Here is a 17,255-nt window from a genome sequence, read left to right as displayed (position 1 = left end):
TATCTATCTATCTATCTATCTATCTATCTATCTATCTATTTATCATCTATCTATCTTCTATCTATCATCTACCTATCTATCTCTGTATATATCTATCTAGTTATCATTTATCTATTGAGGGAGGGTGCATTACATTTTGGATTTACAATTTCATTCTGTTATTCTGAATAATCTGAGAAAGGGAGAGAACTTACTGTATGTTTATGATTCTGACACTATATTTTCTTTGTTGATGGCTTCAGGTGAAAGTTAAGAATGAGAACATAACATTTGCCATGAAATGCATTAAGAAGAAGCACATAGTGGATACCAAGCAACAGGAACATATTCACTCCGAAAAGAAAATTCTAGAAGAGGCCTGTTCACCATTCATTGTGAGGTAATTTTTTTTAAAAAAATTATTAATATAAACCTATTTCTTAAAAAGAAAAAAGATCTCTTTGCAAAAAATGACAAGGTCTGGATGGGGCATCACTGTTTCTTCACACTCTTCCAGAAACCATGAATCTCATTGTCACTCCATTCCACAAAACATTGTTGTCTACTGCAATTCCCTTTGGGGTTGTATTTCTTATATGACAATATGTATTTTTGCTTAACAGAAAAAAAATTGAGGATACTAGATTCATTGTCCTTGCCTCACTCATCATATATAGCAAGCTATTGTGTTTAGTGGAGAACTTTTCATGCAAACTTAGGTAGTCCTCAAATTACAACAGATAGTGCTCATCTTACAACAGTTCATTTAGTGACCAAAGTTACAATGGCACTGAAAAAAGTGACTTATGACCATTTTTCATATTTACAACCGTTGCAGTATGCCCATGCTCACGTGATCAAAATTCAGATGCTTGGCAACTGGTTCATATTTATGACCATTGCAGTGTCCCTGGGGTCATGTGATTCCCTTTTGCGACCTTCTGACAAGCAAAGTCAACGGGGAAGCCAGATTCACTTAACAACTGTGTTACTAATTTAACAATTGCAGTGATTCACTTAACAACCATGGCAAGAAAAGTCATAAAATGTGGCCAAGTTCACTTAACAAATGTTTCACTTAGCAACATAAATTTTGGACTCAATTGTGGTCGTAAGCCGAGGACTATCTGTCCTGGTTTTTCTAGGTTCTTACACATACAAAAAACATTTACTGGTAGAATTGTGTCTTCTCAATTGCCCACTACAGGTAGTCCTCTAGTTACGACCACAGTTGAGCCCAAAATTTATGTTGTTAAGTGAGAAATTTGTTAAGTGAGTTTGCTCCATTTTTACGACTTTTCTCTCCACATTTGTTAAGTGGATCACTGCTGTTCTTAAATTAGTAATGCAGTCGTTAAGTGAATCTGGCTTCACCATTGAATTTGCTTGTCAGAAGATCACAAAAGGGGATCACATGACCCCAGGACACTACAATCGTCATAAATGTGAGTCAGTGGTCAAGCATCCAAATGTAAATCATGTGACCATGGGGATGCTGCAATGGTCATAAGGGTGAAAAATGGTCAGAAATCGCTTTTTCCAGGGCCGTTGTAAGTTTGAATGGTCACTCAATGAACTGTTGTTAAGTCGAGGACTACCTGTGTTATCCTCAACTGTAGATGCGTGATTTGAATCTGTATGATTTTTAATAACAAGCTGAATGGAAGGAACACATTTTCTCCTGAATTTCGTGCAACCTCTCAATTTTGGCATTGTACAAATGACCTTATTCACCAAGTTGGTAAATCCTAGAGAATTGTTTATGAAAGTCCTCTTGGTTGGGTTGATCAATATTATGTTCTCATTTTACCCCGAGATTCCATATTTTATTTTATTTGTCAATCGCTTACAAGATAATAGGTAAAAGTATAAACATGAGTAAGAATACAGGAAATAGGTACGAATAAATGGGGGCAACAGGATAGGGACGGTAGGCACGATGGTGCACTTATGCACGCCCCTTACAGACCTCTTAGGAATGGGGTGAGGTCAATAGTGGATACTTTTAAGGTTAAAGGAGTAGGGGTTAGAGGATATAACTAGAGTCAGGAAGTGCATTCCAGGCATTGACCACTCTGTTGCTGAGGTCGTACTTTCGGCAATCGAGTTTGGAGCGGTTTACATTGAGTTTGTATCTGTTGTGTGCTCTTGCATTGTTGCGGTTGAAGCTGAAGTAGTCATTGACTGGTAGGACATTTTGGCGGTATCAAAAGAAATAGTTCCTAATTTCAACCATTGAAACGGCAAAACTGACCAGTCTGATTCAGTGGTGGGATTCAAATTGTTTTACCACCGGTTCGGTGGGTGTGGCTTGGTGGGCGTGCTTTGCCTAACGCCAGTGCGTAGCTTTGCCCACCGCAGCTGAGACCTGCAGGGCCAATCGGCTGAGAGGATAAAGAAGAGAAAATCAGATGGGCAGGTGGGAGGGCCTATCCTGCGCTTTTCTTTTTCCTCTCAGCTGATTGGGGGAGGATTTTTTTATCCCCTTGTCAGATGATCATAGGCTTTATTTTTATTTTTTTTTACTACCGGTTCAGTTGAACCGGTCCAAACTGGTAGCATACCACCACTGCTCTGATTAAAGAAAAGAACATAAGTACTTTTGTCTCCACATGGAAACCACTTCTGAACTTTGTGTTTGATGTGGAAAAGAATGAAACTCTTGATTGTAGGTTTTACCGATTAGATTGATGAATCTTTATAGAAATGACTTGTTCATATTATTATGAAAAGGCAAAAAGCTGCAATTTGATGCTAATGCCTTATTTTATTGCAACAAAGAGTCAGAAGTTAATGCTTATTTTACTTTTCTTTTCCCTACCTTTTCTCACTTCTCTTCCCCCTTTCCCTTCCCTCCTCATTGCTCTTTTATTTACTTTTGTATTTTGCATTTTATAATACTTAATAACAATAAAAAAATGTTTGGAGCAGAAGAACGATTCCTCCATGCACGCAGTGCTATAGAAATGTGATTATTGTTAAGTTATATACACTTTATCTTCAACTTGAATTGTTTGCATGTTGCTTCTTTCTTTCTTTTTTAATTCCCTTCAGATTGTATCGCACTTTCAAAGACAACAAATACGTTTATATGCTCTTAGAAGCCTGTCTTGGAGGTGAGCTATGGAGCATCCTCAGGGACAGGTATTATTATTATTATTATTATTATTATTATTATTATTATTATTGTTATCTCTTTTATTCATTAAACATGAAAGTCAGTCAACTGAATATTTAAAAATGTATCACAAATATCACATTATTATTATTACTATTATTATTACTATTATTATTACTATTATTATTAGTATTATTAGTATTATTAGTATTATTAGTATTATTATTATTATTATTATTTCCTTAAACATGAAACTCAGTCAACTGAACATTTAAAAATGTATTACAAACATCATTGACTGGCTCTGATGGTTGATACAGGTTTCTGCCAGCATCCTAGGTATCAACCAAGTATCTTCTTAAAAATGTACGATGTTCCGAGTAGCACAGTCTGCTGGCGCTACAGCAGGAAGCTGCAACTTCTTGATGTGTTTTGCAAAATTCTTGGACATCTTCTTGTATAAATCTAGGGTGAGGTCACAATTGGAATGGGTTAGCAGAGCAGGAAAGCAATAATCTAAAACTGAAAGAAGCCAATCAAAATCCTTATGGATTAAGAAAGACTAGAGTGTCTAGGGTTTTTGGTATGGAAAGAAGGAAGTTATGATACAGGTGTTAAAATTATCCACAATATATAAAATGTAGATCAATGTTTCCTTCTCACAATGTTCATTCATTAAAACTGAATTAAAACTAAATGTAGGGGAATGATACAAGGAAGGGCATAATTAAATGACAGCACGTGCTTCCATCAGATGGTTGTGATAGCCACTAATTTAAACAGGCCTGAAGAAATTATATCGGTGTCTACTAGACTTGAATGCTAAATGGGAACTTGAGAATCACGATGGCCTTTTGAATATCATCTGCTGAAGAGTCCCAGGGAAGAGGAAAAGGTTAAATGTCTTGAAGGTCCTTTTAGATTAACGTCATCAGCCGATGATGGAAATAAGTAATTTTACAAGCAAATATTCTCCCTCTTTCAACATCTTTCTCCTCGATGTTGACCCCAAGCTCCTGTAGGCTGTGAGGATCTTTTACTTCATCGGAGCTGATGATTTTGGTCTATACATTGAGTTACATTGTTGATGGTTTCTTCTATTTTATTATGTTCATGATTTTTACTATATCTCTTCAGAGTCTACTAAGACTGGAAGAGGAAAGGTTGAAAATAATTTGACAATAAAATTCTTTTTCTTTCTTTCTTTCTTTCTCTTTCTCTTCTTCCTTCCTTCCTTCCTTTCCTTCCTTCTTTTTTTCTTTTTTTTTTTAAGGGGTAGTTTTGATGAAACCACTACAAAATTCTGTGTTGGTTGTGTGACAGAAGCTATTGAATATTTACATTCTATGAGTATAATCTACAGGGATTTGAAACCAGAAAATTTAATTTTGGATGCCCAGGGTTATATAAAGTTGGTAAGTTGTTTTTTTTAAAGATAAAGAAATATAGGGGCATTGCTAAGAGAAGTTTGCTTTGCATTTGATATGCACGCATTCAAAGAAAATTTTAAGAGTGCTTATATCTTTACACCTTTATGCTATTGAAAATAAGATTATTTTATCTTGAAGGTGAGGAAGAAGTAATATTGTGGATAGATATATATTGATTTATACTTAGGTGCCAAAACAAATGCATTTACAATACACATTATTTCTCATTAGAAACAATCCTGACTCTTTCTCTATTAAACTGATAATGTATTTTCCTGTCAATTTTCCATGCACTAATAAGTTCCTGCAGTGTTCATACTTGTTCAAAACTATACAGCAAGAAGGATTTCTGATGTGGAATAGGAATAGGAATATACTTTATTGGCCAAAAGATTGGGCACACAAGGAATTGGTCTCCTGTACACAAGCTCTCAGTGTACATACAAACACCGAAGTGACAGGTCATAGATCATAAATCATAAGATACAATCATCAATTATAAGATACAAACAAGTGATAAATCATAAGATACCAATGGGAGAAGGTAGTAGGAAAGATGAGATGAGAAAATGAGAAAGACAAGAAAGATAATAGCAACGCAGCCCTACTACATGGGTAAATATCTTTAGGCATAAATTGGTGCTTGTGATCAAATCCCAGTTACTAGGGACTGATGGCAAAAGACAGCTGTTACTCTTTGGATTATATTCTTTTCGAGATGCATCAGAATAGCCATTGTACGAGGAAGAATATTGAATCTATCTCAGTAGAAAAAGTTCTTATAGCAGTTGTTAGAAACAAGAACAAACAACCTGAGGTAAAACTGTCCAGTAATAGCAATCTCCTCCTCTTTGACCCACAAGGTTGACTTTGGGTTTGCTAAGAAGATCAGAGCAGGGCAAAAGACCTGGACTTTCTGTGGGACTCCTGAATACGTCGCACCTGAAGTCATTCTGAATAAAGGCCACGATTTCAGTGCGGATTTTTGGTCCCTCGGAATTCTTGTGTACGAACTGCTTACAGGAAAGTATGTCCCAGGAGACTGGATCCTTCTGGCCTACATTGAGGGCCCTATTGAGCTCGTAGGGCACACACCTACGTAAATGAGAGAGGAGCCCACAGCTCAAGGGTTGTACACAACTCTTATCCTACACCTGGGTGGCCCTGCATCGGGGGTATGCTTCAAAAATTTTAGCAAAGGGTTCTCTGCCCGGTTACTGGGTGGGCGTGGTCATGGTGGGCGTGGCCTAGTCAGCCTCCTACACCATGGCGGGAGCGTTTTTGCCTTCTCTGGGCTCCGGAGGCTCTGGAAGCCAGAAACGGGCCCATTTCCAGCCTTCCCAAACTTCCGGGGGGGAGGGCATTTTTCTCCCTCCCCAAGCCTCCGTGGACGCCCTGCATTTACCTGCACCCAAAACGGGTTGCGTGGGGACTCCAGGGAGGGGCAGGGTGGGGTGGGCAGGGCCAGCCAGGAGTGGGATTTGGGGGGGTTCTCTGAACTCCACAGAATCTTAGCTCAGGGCTCTCCCCAACCCCTGTGAACCCCCAGCAGCCCACTCCTGCCCCGCATGGATGCTTTTGCTTTCTAATCCATGGATTTGAGAATTGTTTCCCCTTCATCTTTGGGTGTGCAAGAAGCAGAGAAGAAAAAAGGGGTGGTAGATGAACCAGATTTGCCCTTTGTATGGCAGCTGCCTTTGGTGTCAAGGTGGCCAAAATTCTAGCTCATCGTTCTTACTTTCTTGCCCTCCTTTGAAGAGATAGGGCTAAAAATATGGATTTTTTCCCCCCCTTTACAGTAGGAGATTCGAAGGAGCAAATGTATACCTTAGCAACAGAGGTCAATTTTGGGGTCAATTTTGGTCATAAGTTGAGGGCTACCTGTAACATCCCCCGTAAAAACTCTCTGTAACATAACATACAGGTTATGAGAATACCAGTTTGTGATCAATCACAATCCTGTCTTTGTTTAGTGGAACAGCCTAGCATGTGAGGAACAGATGCCTAGGTCCAACACACAATTTCTTTTTTCATAACCATGTATTTTCTCTCCCTCCCCTTCCCTCAATTTTGAAATGACACCTACTCAAGTCCCCCCTTTACTGGAGTCGATCAAATGATGACCTACAATTTGATTTTAAAAGGCGTTGAGAGACTGGATTTTCCCAGAATAATAACCAAGCGCCCTGAGGATTTGATTCGGCGGCTTTGCAGGTGAGAGAAGAGCAATTGTGTTGCAGAGGTGATGAAAAGAATAATTGAGCAGGGTCATATTTCCTTTAACACCCAATGTCCAGCCAGATTTTAATCGACAATCTTATGTTTGTTGGTGTTATTCAGCAGTGTAATTCCATACAGATCTATTTAGACTGGTGTTTCTCAACCTGGCAACTTGAAGGTGGGTGGATTTCAACTCCCAGAATTCCCCAGCCAGCTTTGCTGGCTGGGGAATTCTGGGAGTTGAAGTCGACCCATCTTCAAGCTGTCAAGATTGAGAAACCCTGATTTCTCAACTCTGATTTAGACCAAGGTCCCATTGTTATCAGTGGATGTCCCAGCTAGGAAGTGTTCTAGATTATTTAATCTGCTTTCCTCAAAGATCAGATATCTTATCTCTTCAGATAAGTCAATAAAACTCTTCAAGAATTAGACCTTGTATAATCCATTAAAGGGGGATGTAAAAGTTGAACCAGGGCACTTAATAATAGCACAATATCATTATGTTGTTAGTGACCCAAAGTCATTTGATATGAGATGGGCGACAAGAAGGAAGGAAGGAAGAAAAGAAAGAGAGAGAGAGAGAGAAAGAAAGAGAAAGAAAGAGAAAGAGAAAGAAAAAAAGAAAGAAAGAAAGAAAGAAAGAGAAAGAAAGAAAGAAAGAAAGAAAGAAAGAAAGAAAGAAAGAAAGAAAGAAAGAAAGAAAGAAAGAAAGAAAGAGAAAGATTTCAGTACAGATAGTTCTTGACTTATAACCATTCGTTTGAAGTTACAACGGCACTGAAAAAAGTGATCTATGACCATTTTTCACCCTTATGATCGTTGCAGCATTGCTGTGGTCACGTTCAAATTCAGATACTTGGTCACTGACTCATATTTACGACGGTTGTAGTGTCCCGGTGTCTTGTGATCCCTTTTTGCGACCTTCTGACAAGCAAAGTCAATGGGGAAGCCAGATTCACATAACAACTGTGAAACTATTCACATAGTAACCATGTTACTAACTGACTAGAAAGGTGGTAAAAGGGGAAAAACTCACTTAACAACTATCTTGCTTAGCAATGGAAATTTTGGACTCAATTGTAAGTTGAGGACTACCTGTAGGGATTTTATTAGTCCCGCATAATCAGTTAACTTGTATGGCTTCTCTGTGGAGGTTAAATATTTTGGGTAAATTGCTAGCAACCACTACCTTGGCTTTTAAACTGAGCACTTAAGTAATGAATGCTTGTAAGCCATTTTAATGTGTATTCTGCAAAGAAGTACAGTAAGAATGGAAGTGAATTGCTGAGATTGTGGCCTCAGATGGCCTCAAGGTCTGAAGGCCCATGATGCAACCATGTTGATAATCCTCCTGGAAACATTGCCTGGAATTTTGTCATAAAGGAAAACAGAACACCAAGAAAAACTGAAAAAGCTAAGAGTATTTTATTCTTGTCATCAGAGGGGTTGGAGTTTTTTTTTGGCGGGGGGGATCTGATACAGGTAATCCTTGACTTATCATTCATAATTGGGACTAGAAATCTGATCCTAAGACATTTTAGACATAAATTGAGGCACCCACAGGACTGAAATGTTTCTCTGATATTTTTCATCATAAGCAATTGCTAAGCAAATATAGCAGTCATTAAGTGAATCCACTCTCTTGAATGCCATATTTTTGCCAAAAATTAGCAAAAAAAATATTGCAAATCGTATTCGCGTGATCATAGGTGTTGATGAGTGGTTCAACTATCTTTTTTATAAGCCAGAAAGAACCTGTTTGGTGGCCAACATAAATGTAATCAGTCATTAAGTGGCAGGTCATTACTCAAGGACTATCTTCAGCAGAATTTCTTGCTGTTCTGTTCCCGTCCTTCAAACAGATTGGATGTCATAAATCTTCATTTCTGTGCCTTGAATGAAGTTTCACATAATCACACCCTTAAGTCTCCTGCTTTTAATTAACCTACAGCAATTTTAATTATATATATGGATCATGGGAAGCTTTGGGCTGTCAAACCAGTGCAAGGAAGCTGTAAATCAGCTTTGTGGATCACTTTTGGCTGTTACAAATTAATATCTGATTATTTGAGGCCCTATGGGAACTGCTTTGGACACATCGATATATAATTGCCCTAGCGCATACTCAATAAGTCATTTGTTTTAATCCTGTGACTAGGAAAGGTTTTTTTTTTTAAATGACCAGCAAGTTTGGACTTTGAGGATTCCTCTAACACTTCTTGAAATAAAGAACCTGCAGCTGGACTAAAGCCCTTTTTCTTCACATATTTGACTCACTGGTTTTCAGTGTGCAAGGATTATTTCTGTGTGTGTGTGTGTGTGTGTGTGTATCTGTATGTGTATGTATATATGTATGCAGGTCTTGGCGTGTTCGGGTCTTTTCCCGTGTAAGATTGAGAGTATCTTGGTGACGTTTCGACGAGGTCCCACTCGCCATCTTCAGGCTGGTGCTTTCGGCTTCGTGCCTGAAGATGGCGAGTGGGACCTCGATGAAACGCCGCCAAGATACTCTCAATCTTACACGGAAAAGATCCGAACACGCCAAGACCTTTATTATAGCAACATTTTGGCAGAATCTCATCTGCCATCCTCAGGCTTGTGTATTGGTTTTTTTAATCTTGTGTGTCAGGCTTGGCAGCCATTTTATTTATATATATATATATATATATATATATATATATATATATATATATATATGTATGTATGTATGTATGTATATGTATATGTATATGTATATGTATATGTATATGTATATGTATATGTATGTATGTATGTATATATGTATATATGTATATATGTATATATGTATATATGTATATGTATATGTATATATATATATGCAGTACTTCTGTTTTTATGTTCGTTTAACAAAGAATCAGATTCCTGGAGAATAAGGCTATTAATGGGCAACGCTCCATGCCAATTCTCTGGTCACCCATGTACACCAAAACCACCAGTAAATTTGCAAATTTCTTTATGTTTTCTTTATGTCCATGCTCCTTACCCACAACAGATAAAGCATCTGAAATACCTGCTCAAACTTTCACATAAGCCCACCAGCCAAAATGACTGAAGATCCTTCGGCTGCCCTACGGATTATCCATGGGTAGTACAATCAGTGGTGGGATTCAATGTTTTTTTACCACCGGTTCTGTGTGGCTTGGTGGGTGTGCTTTGTGCACATGTGCATGCTTTGCACGCATGTGGAGGATTTGCTACTGACCTTCTGCAATCCTACACTCTCCCTGTGTCTTCAACAGCTGACACGCGGCAATCCGTTGTGCCATGCGAAGCAGCTGAGCTTCAAAAGCAGGAAATAAAGGTCAGAATAGAGCCCGGGTGTGTGGGTGGGCCCAGCAGCTGATCATTGGAGCAAAGCAGTTTGCTCACAGATGATCCTCGGAGCTACCGGTTCGAACCGGTCTGAACCAGTAGAATCCCACCACAACATTTCAGCTTCCAAGAGCCTTTGAGCCAGTCACTTGTTTTGAGCCCAGCCGACCTCAGTTATCGGGTAAGAAAAATTAAGAAGATCTCCCCTGTGCTTCCCTTCAGCTCCCAAAGATAGAATATAAATAATAATAACCACAGTAATAATAATCCACAGTAAATTGATCCATTCCCAACTACCTTTATCCTAGCAAATCAAATAGTAGATACTCAAGTCTCTGAGATATACAAGGGAATTAATTATGAAGTGTGTACTCATTCTCTTCCTCTCTTTCTGTCTTTTACCCACAAATATAAACTAGACAAAGTTCTACAGAGAGATTAGGAAATCTAAAAAATGGAATCCATGACATTAAGAGGCACAGGTAAAAAAAAATTATTCATTTGTTTGCTTGTTTGCTTATACGTTGATTTGTTTGTTTATTAAATTTATTGGCTGCCCATCCTACCACAGGGTAAAGATTTAAAGATTTGCATAGTCATCGATGAAGAGTTTGATTGTACATAAGATTTCTTGTTTTACAGCTGCCATTGCTTTTAATGCTTTAAGATAAACAGTGAGTAACTGCAGCCCTCCGGCCAAATTAACAGTCAGAGTAATTTCATGTACAGTATATCTTAGCCTCAGTTCAGATCCCAAATGCAGGAGACCAGTGAAGACCACTGGCTAGAGCCCAATGTCCCTTTATTGAAGTCCGTCCCATGCTTTCAACAAAGAGAAGATCATTGTCAAGAGCAGGAAGAAGAGATATCAGAGCAGAAAGCTGCCCTCACTCACTTTTTGGCTCAGGACCCCAACTACTTCTTTGACCTGGGCATGACAAATAGTCCTCAAGAGATAAGCTGTGGGAATGATGCTCTCCGTAACTGCAAAAAGGTTAAACGTACCCTGGCATTAACAGAAAGGAAGGTAACCCAAAACTCTGGTATTGTAGTGGTATGTGAGAATGGCCTTGAAGATAGGAGGAAGAGCTACATACAGGACAACGGACATTTAAAAGATTTCTCAGCCAACAGAAGGAGGAAGAGCATAGGAAACATTCCAGAAAGGACCCTCCATACTTTTCAGAGAGCAAAAGGAGATATGTGCAGGTAGTTCTTGACTTACAACCAACCTTTTGTTAAGTGGCCATTCGATATTACAATGACACTGGAAAAAAGTGACTTGACCATTTTTCACACTTTGTGGCATCCCCATGGTCTATATCAAAATTCAGATGCTTGGCAACTGGCTCATATTTATGACCGTTGTAGTGTCCCGGGGTCATGTGATCACCTTTCGTGGACCTTCTGAGAAGCAAACTCAATGGGGAAGCCAGATTTCACTTAACAGACATGTTACTAACTTCACAATTCACTTAACAACGGGGGCAACAAAGATTGCGAAATGGTGCGAAATTCACTTTATCAGTAGTCTTACTTAGCAACAGAAATCTGCCGCTCTATTGCAGTCATAAGTTGAGGACTACCTATACCTTGGATTTTGGAAGATTCTGTTAATGTAGCCTTAGAATAAAGTAGACTTAGGTCATCAAGTCATGTTTCCTCTCAGGACTAGCTGGAAAAGCTGATATCAATCTTGCCAGATTGAAGGTACAAATCTCCCATATCCCTTTTATCTCCTGATAAAAAGAGTTCCTTTCTCCACCCGGTGTGCAGCTTCAGGCTCCACCGCCTCTTATCTAATCAATCCCTAGATAGGAGCCCTTCCCCTGTTTCTCACAATCATTCCCGTGTACCATTGTAGCAGTCCACTGATAGAAGATGTAGGGCCCTTGTGACAGGACACAACACTGCAGCCCTTGAACAGAAAAAAATATTCTCCAATATCCATCCCTGCTTTAAGAGTGAGATGCAGCGGCAGCTTTCTTGGGGACTATAATTATGAAACCAGTTAAATAACCATCTTGCTGTTGTAACTTTCCATTCTAGGTGGCTGAATGGTTTTAATTGGGAAGGACTCAAAGCAATGAAGTTATCATCACCCCTTAAAAGAGAGGTACCTCAACCAGTCCCTTTTAAATTAATGCATGCGCAAGCCAGTGTCTTATTTTTTTTATTCCTGGAGTTCCCCTTTAAAATGTGTGTTATGAAGATGCCACCGGGGGGTCCTGTTCCCATCACACTAATTTGGGACAAAGGGATGGAGTCAGTGTATTATGGACACCTCCAAAAGGAGATGATTGGTTCAATTCACCGCTTATGATTCCAATAGACCTAATTATGGCAAAGCTAAAAGAACACAACCTCATCAGCTATGTTGAATGTAGGGGGCCTCTATACAAATTAATTTTGTTTTGACCGTCCTCCAAGAAAAAGAGCTGGAGAGGAAGAATGGCCAGAAGAGGAAGCCTCTCTGTTACAGATCTCACTGGCAAGGCCTGGCATTTCCAAACACTGATTGCTGTGGCGCTCAATCCATACCCACGGTTGCCTAGTTAACCAATTGGAGAGAAGCTTGTAATGGAATGAAGCCTTGCCAAGACCTTATCATGCAAAGCCTGATGGGATACCAGGCAGAAAAGGGAGAACATGGATCCAAAGGAAGGGCTGGCCGTGGGCTTTAATGGGATTGTCGCGTGTTAAGCCCAACATAGGGCCGAACACAATTTGTGTTGTAGGCTAGATCTGATGGAGTCTGGTAGCAAATTATCTCTTTTAAGGTTTTGTTCAAGTATGCTTAAAGGGGACGCGATGGCTCAGTGGTTAAAGACGCTAAACTTGTCAGCTGGAAAGCAGACAGGCCAGGTTCGCGACCCAAGTACTGTGTGATGGGGCGAGTTCCAGTTACTTGCTCCAGCTCCTACCCACTTAGAAATTCAAAAGCAGGCAAATTCAAATAGATAAACAGGTACCACTTCAGTGGGAAGGTAACTCTCCTGGGCACCTTTGGCATATAACCACGCTGGCCACACGACCACGGAAAAAACACTTTCTGACAGCGCTGGCTCCCTCGGCCAAGAAACGGAGATGAACACCCTAGAGCTGTGATGGTGAACCTATGGCACGTGTGCCAGAGGTGGTGTCAGCTTTGGAAGTCATTTTGAGACTCGATGCTACCATGTTATTGATTGGAATGAAGGTTTGCTGGAACCCTGACAGATGGCACGCAGAGCCCTCTCTGTGGGCATGTGAGCCATCGCCCCAGCTCAGCTCTGCTGCGCATGCGCACACTCTCCTCCCGTCAGCCAGCTGGTCTTCAGGTTTCTGCTGCGCATGCGGTGTGTGTGTGCAAGGTGCATGCCGGGGGGGGCGTGTGTGTGGATGTTGTGCGCGCATGCACAGGGTGGGTGGATCACATGTGCTGCTGATGTGTGCCCATGCGTGGGTGTGGGGGCGTGCACAGATGATGCGCATGCATGCACGGGGACAGGGTTCATGCGCAGGGATGTGCACATGCACAGGGGGTGGGGCGCATGCACGGGGGGGCAGGGGACATGCGCGCATTGGGCACTCGGTGCTGAACAGGTTAGCCATCACCTCCCTAGAGTTAGACACAACTGGACAGGGAAGCTTTTAGTCTTTATGTCAGACTTCCAGCAATCCTTCGTTTGAAACATTAACTCCGAGACTGACATATTCTCAAAGTGATTTATTCAAAACAAAACAAAAAACCCCCCCACTGGTATTGTCCGGTGGAATTTCAGTACTGGAATCCTACCAGCTCATCCCACAAAATTCCACCTACCTCCACCCCCTTTTTCACACCTCATCAACCACATGAGCCAATGATCTGCATTCTCAATTCTTACTGCGCCACTCTCGGTGACCTTGAACTAATAACCCATAATAATTTTTTTCCCCCTAAGAACTATTCAATACATCACTTCCTCCCTCCAGAACTCTATGGCAATGATGAATCCCAGACTTCCCCTATGTTCATACTGTAACTCTTTTATAGCTTTCAGGTCCTATGGACTACAGCCACTTCGACCGATACCCACCGGAACAGGGAATTCCACCCGATGAACTTTCAGGCTGGGATAAAGATTTCTAAGAAGGCGGCTAGTGGTGTAATTGTCCTCACTCACAGGTTGTCTGCGGTGATTGTACACGTACTTGTTCAGAGCATAGCCGAGATGCATTGAAATTGCATTTAAAATTCAAAGGCCCACGGATCACTCTCTAATCTCCTCTGTAAATTCCCAACACGAAGTGTTGCGTTGTGAAGCTATGCCTTCCGAGCAGCAGAACGGAAGGTGCCGGTGGGCAGCAGCTTAACGCCCTGCTAAATTACAATCTAAATTCCACATTCATCTCCTTTGGAAGTGTGTGTGTGGCCCATTTATTACATCAGCATCTATGCTGTGATGCGCTTTGCATAAAATGCCACAGTGAGCGACCTTGGATCAGAGATGAGAAACGTAGGAATGTGAGGGGAATTCTGGAAAGAGAGTAGCATTTAAAGAGCTTTGTGAAGGTCTCTATGCCAGTTTTCTGTCCTCTTCCCGGATAAATGAAACCCGCTCTTAACAGTGAATGACTCCTGAAAACTAAAATGTGCCTCTAAAATCTTTTCCCTTCAGAAAAATGTTAAAATTAAGGTGTGTTGTTCTTACAAAAACACAGGTGTAAAAATGCAGAAAAGAAAAATATGTCAATGTCAAAAAAGGAAAGTAATAGTAAAAACTAGATGTACAGTACATGCATAGACATCCACCTGTATTTGACTTATTTTCCATATATGAAGTTTGTGTACCTCCTACAGACACACACACAAGCTTTCACATGTTCACAGAAAAGTTCTATTTCTATTATTTCTATTCTAGTTTCTACAGTGTTTCTATTATTTCAGGGAGGAATGAATCAATGCAGTTCTACAAAGCATTTGATGACCCATTAGACTTTTGTGAAGAAATTCCATTGTTACCGAACAATTATGTCCATAAGTAGTCATTTCTATATGTTTTGCTTAATTCTGTAAAGATATGAGGTCATGTTTTTTTGACATAATGTTTAAAAATGGAGTAGGTATGCATTGTAATAGAATTATGTTTTTAAAAAGATAGACTTTGGGGGAACCCTTTGCTAAGTCCCCCTGAGTGAGAATCTTTTCTGAACTCCATAGTATTTTTTAAATCTTTTCTTAATCCTCGCTTCCTTTTTTCTAGACCTGCCGATGTCTGATCTCCCAACTGCATGTATCTAAATAGGGCCGTGCACAGGCTATATCCGTGATGGTGAACCTATGGCAGACGTGCCACAGGTGGCACACAGAGCCATTTGTACAGGCACGCGAGCCCCAGCCAAACTTACCTGCACTGCGCATGCACGCACCTCCCAGCTGATTTTCAGCCCGTTTGAGGCCATTTTTTCCCTCCCGGGGGCAGGAGGGAAGCCTCTGCAGCCTTTGGAGGCCAAAAAACAGGCCTTCCGGAAATATCGGAAGTGCCGAAACTGGAAGTGCCAAAATGGGCCCATTTTTCAGCATCCAAAGGCTGCAGAGGCTTCCCTCGAGCCCCCGGGAGGGTGAAATTATGGTCTCAAACAGGTCAAAAATCAGCTAGGAGGTATGCGCAGCGTATGCGCAGGGTAGGTTGGGAGGGTTGCACATGCAGGCACAGGGGAGGCGGGACACATTGCATTGTGGGTGCTGGCACACGCATGCACGCTTTTGCACATGTACATGCTTGTGGCATACCACAACAAAATCACTGGGCTACATGGTAAAAAAAAAAAAAGTCAAGATGTATTGGATATATCAGTGCAGTCCAAGCTCCACCTGCTTTTTATGTGAATCACAAAAGCCACACACATTGCAAAGAGGCAGAAGGTTAATTGCCCTGTTATCAGGGGTGGGATTCTACCGGTTGGACTGGTTCAGACGAAGCGTACGCTCACCAAAACGGGTTGAATCCCACTACTGCCTGTTATGTCCAGCATTTTGACGATTTTGACCATAACCTGAAGACCATACCCCTATAGCTGCTTTCCTTGATAATGATGAGAATGCATTATCTTAATGGCCCACTGTGATCTCTCTTTCCAGAGATTTAAGTATATTTTTTGGGGATGGTTTATAGGTAACTCCCTCCCACAATGGAACAAGACTCAGATTATTTGGAATTCAAGCACAATGGCCACCTTAGAGGCTATTTATAAAAACAGAGGTCCCGTTTGTGTTTTATTTTGGGGGAAAAAGTTCAGTCTTCCAGTTTTAGAATAAATAAACTGATCAGAATGGGTAATCCAGGATTTTATTTTGTGGTAGAGCAGTGGCTTGAATGTAGGACTTACAGCCAGGATCATTGGACGGATCATGAGTCTGCATCCAAGCAATTAGCATAAGATAGTTGTCATATAAGGGATTCATCAGGATTCTAGACCAAACCTTTGTGAAACCCTCTACATCAAGGGTGTCAAACTCGATTTCATTGAGGGCCGCATCAGGGTTGTGTTTGACCTCGGAGAGGCGTGGGGGCATGGCAAGGGGAGCGTGGCCAGCTTGACGTTACTCGTGTTGGGGTCGTCTGTGGTGGCCTGAGTGCTCTTCCAGAGAAAACGGGCTCCCAAGCTCCGTTTTCGGCTACGATGGCCTCCTGCAACCCTCTGCCAGGGAAACCAGAGCTCCGTTTTTGCCTGGGACGGCCTGCAACCCTCTGTCAATGAAAACGATTTTTGCTGGCAGAGGCACCCCAGGCTGGTCCTTTGCTGTTTCCAAGGCGGCCCCGTGAGCCAGATCAAAGCACCCTGGGAGCTGGATCCAACCCACGGGCCTTGAGTTTGACATCCCTGCTCTACATGGAAGTGCTAAAGAAATGAAGCTTGGATCTTTCATATGTAGAGTGAACACTTTGTGATTGATCAACTAAATGGATCCTTCCTGATCTATTGTAATAGTGCTGTAATAGCGAACCTGTGGCACGCGTGGCACACAGAGCCATTTGTGCCGGCACGCGAGCCCCAGGCAAACTTACCTCACTGTATGTGCGCGCACCTCACAGCTAATTTTTGGCTGGTTTGAGACCTTTTTTTGGCCTCCCAGAGGCTTGAGGAAGGCTTCTGCAGGCCGAAAACTAGGCCCGTTTCATCACTTCCTGTTTTTCCGGAAATACCAG

At 41.1% G+C, this 17,255-nt stretch overlaps 1 protein-coding gene across 3 annotated transcripts in view; it reads left to right on the top strand.

The window, feature by feature from the left end:
• PRKG2 (protein kinase cGMP-dependent 2) overlaps positions 1-17,103 on the top strand; it is a 79,988-nt gene extending 62,885 nt beyond the window's left edge. For all 3 annotated transcript variants that reach the window (XM_087962753.1, XM_087962754.1, XM_087962755.1), the window contains 8 exons: positions 243-379; positions 3,034-3,123; positions 4,371-4,512; positions 5,391-5,554; positions 6,619-6,741; positions 10,500-10,562; positions 12,130-12,196; positions 14,099-17,103. In XM_087962753.1, coding sequence (XP_087818879.1) covers positions 243-379; positions 3,034-3,123; positions 4,371-4,512; positions 5,391-5,554; positions 6,619-6,741; positions 10,500-10,562; positions 12,130-12,196; positions 14,099-14,194 — 882 coding nt within the window. In that variant the 3' untranslated portion in view covers positions 14,195-17,103. The remainder of the gene's footprint in view (positions 1-242; positions 380-3,033; positions 3,124-4,370; positions 4,513-5,390; positions 5,555-6,618; positions 6,742-10,499; positions 10,563-12,129; positions 12,197-14,098) is intronic.
• Positions 17,104-17,255: the final 152 nt, after the last annotated feature.

This window comes from Notechis scutatus, chromosome 4 (assembly GCF_049901735.1).
Source record: "Notechis scutatus isolate UNSWTSFEM ecotype Mainland chromosome 4, rNotScu1.2, whole genome shotgun sequence".
In the NCBI taxonomy this organism is placed as follows: domain Eukaryota; kingdom Metazoa; phylum Chordata; class Lepidosauria; order Squamata; family Elapidae; genus Notechis; species Notechis scutatus.
Note: the sequence above shows the minus strand (reverse complement) of the source record. Positions and strands in the feature narration are given on the sequence as shown.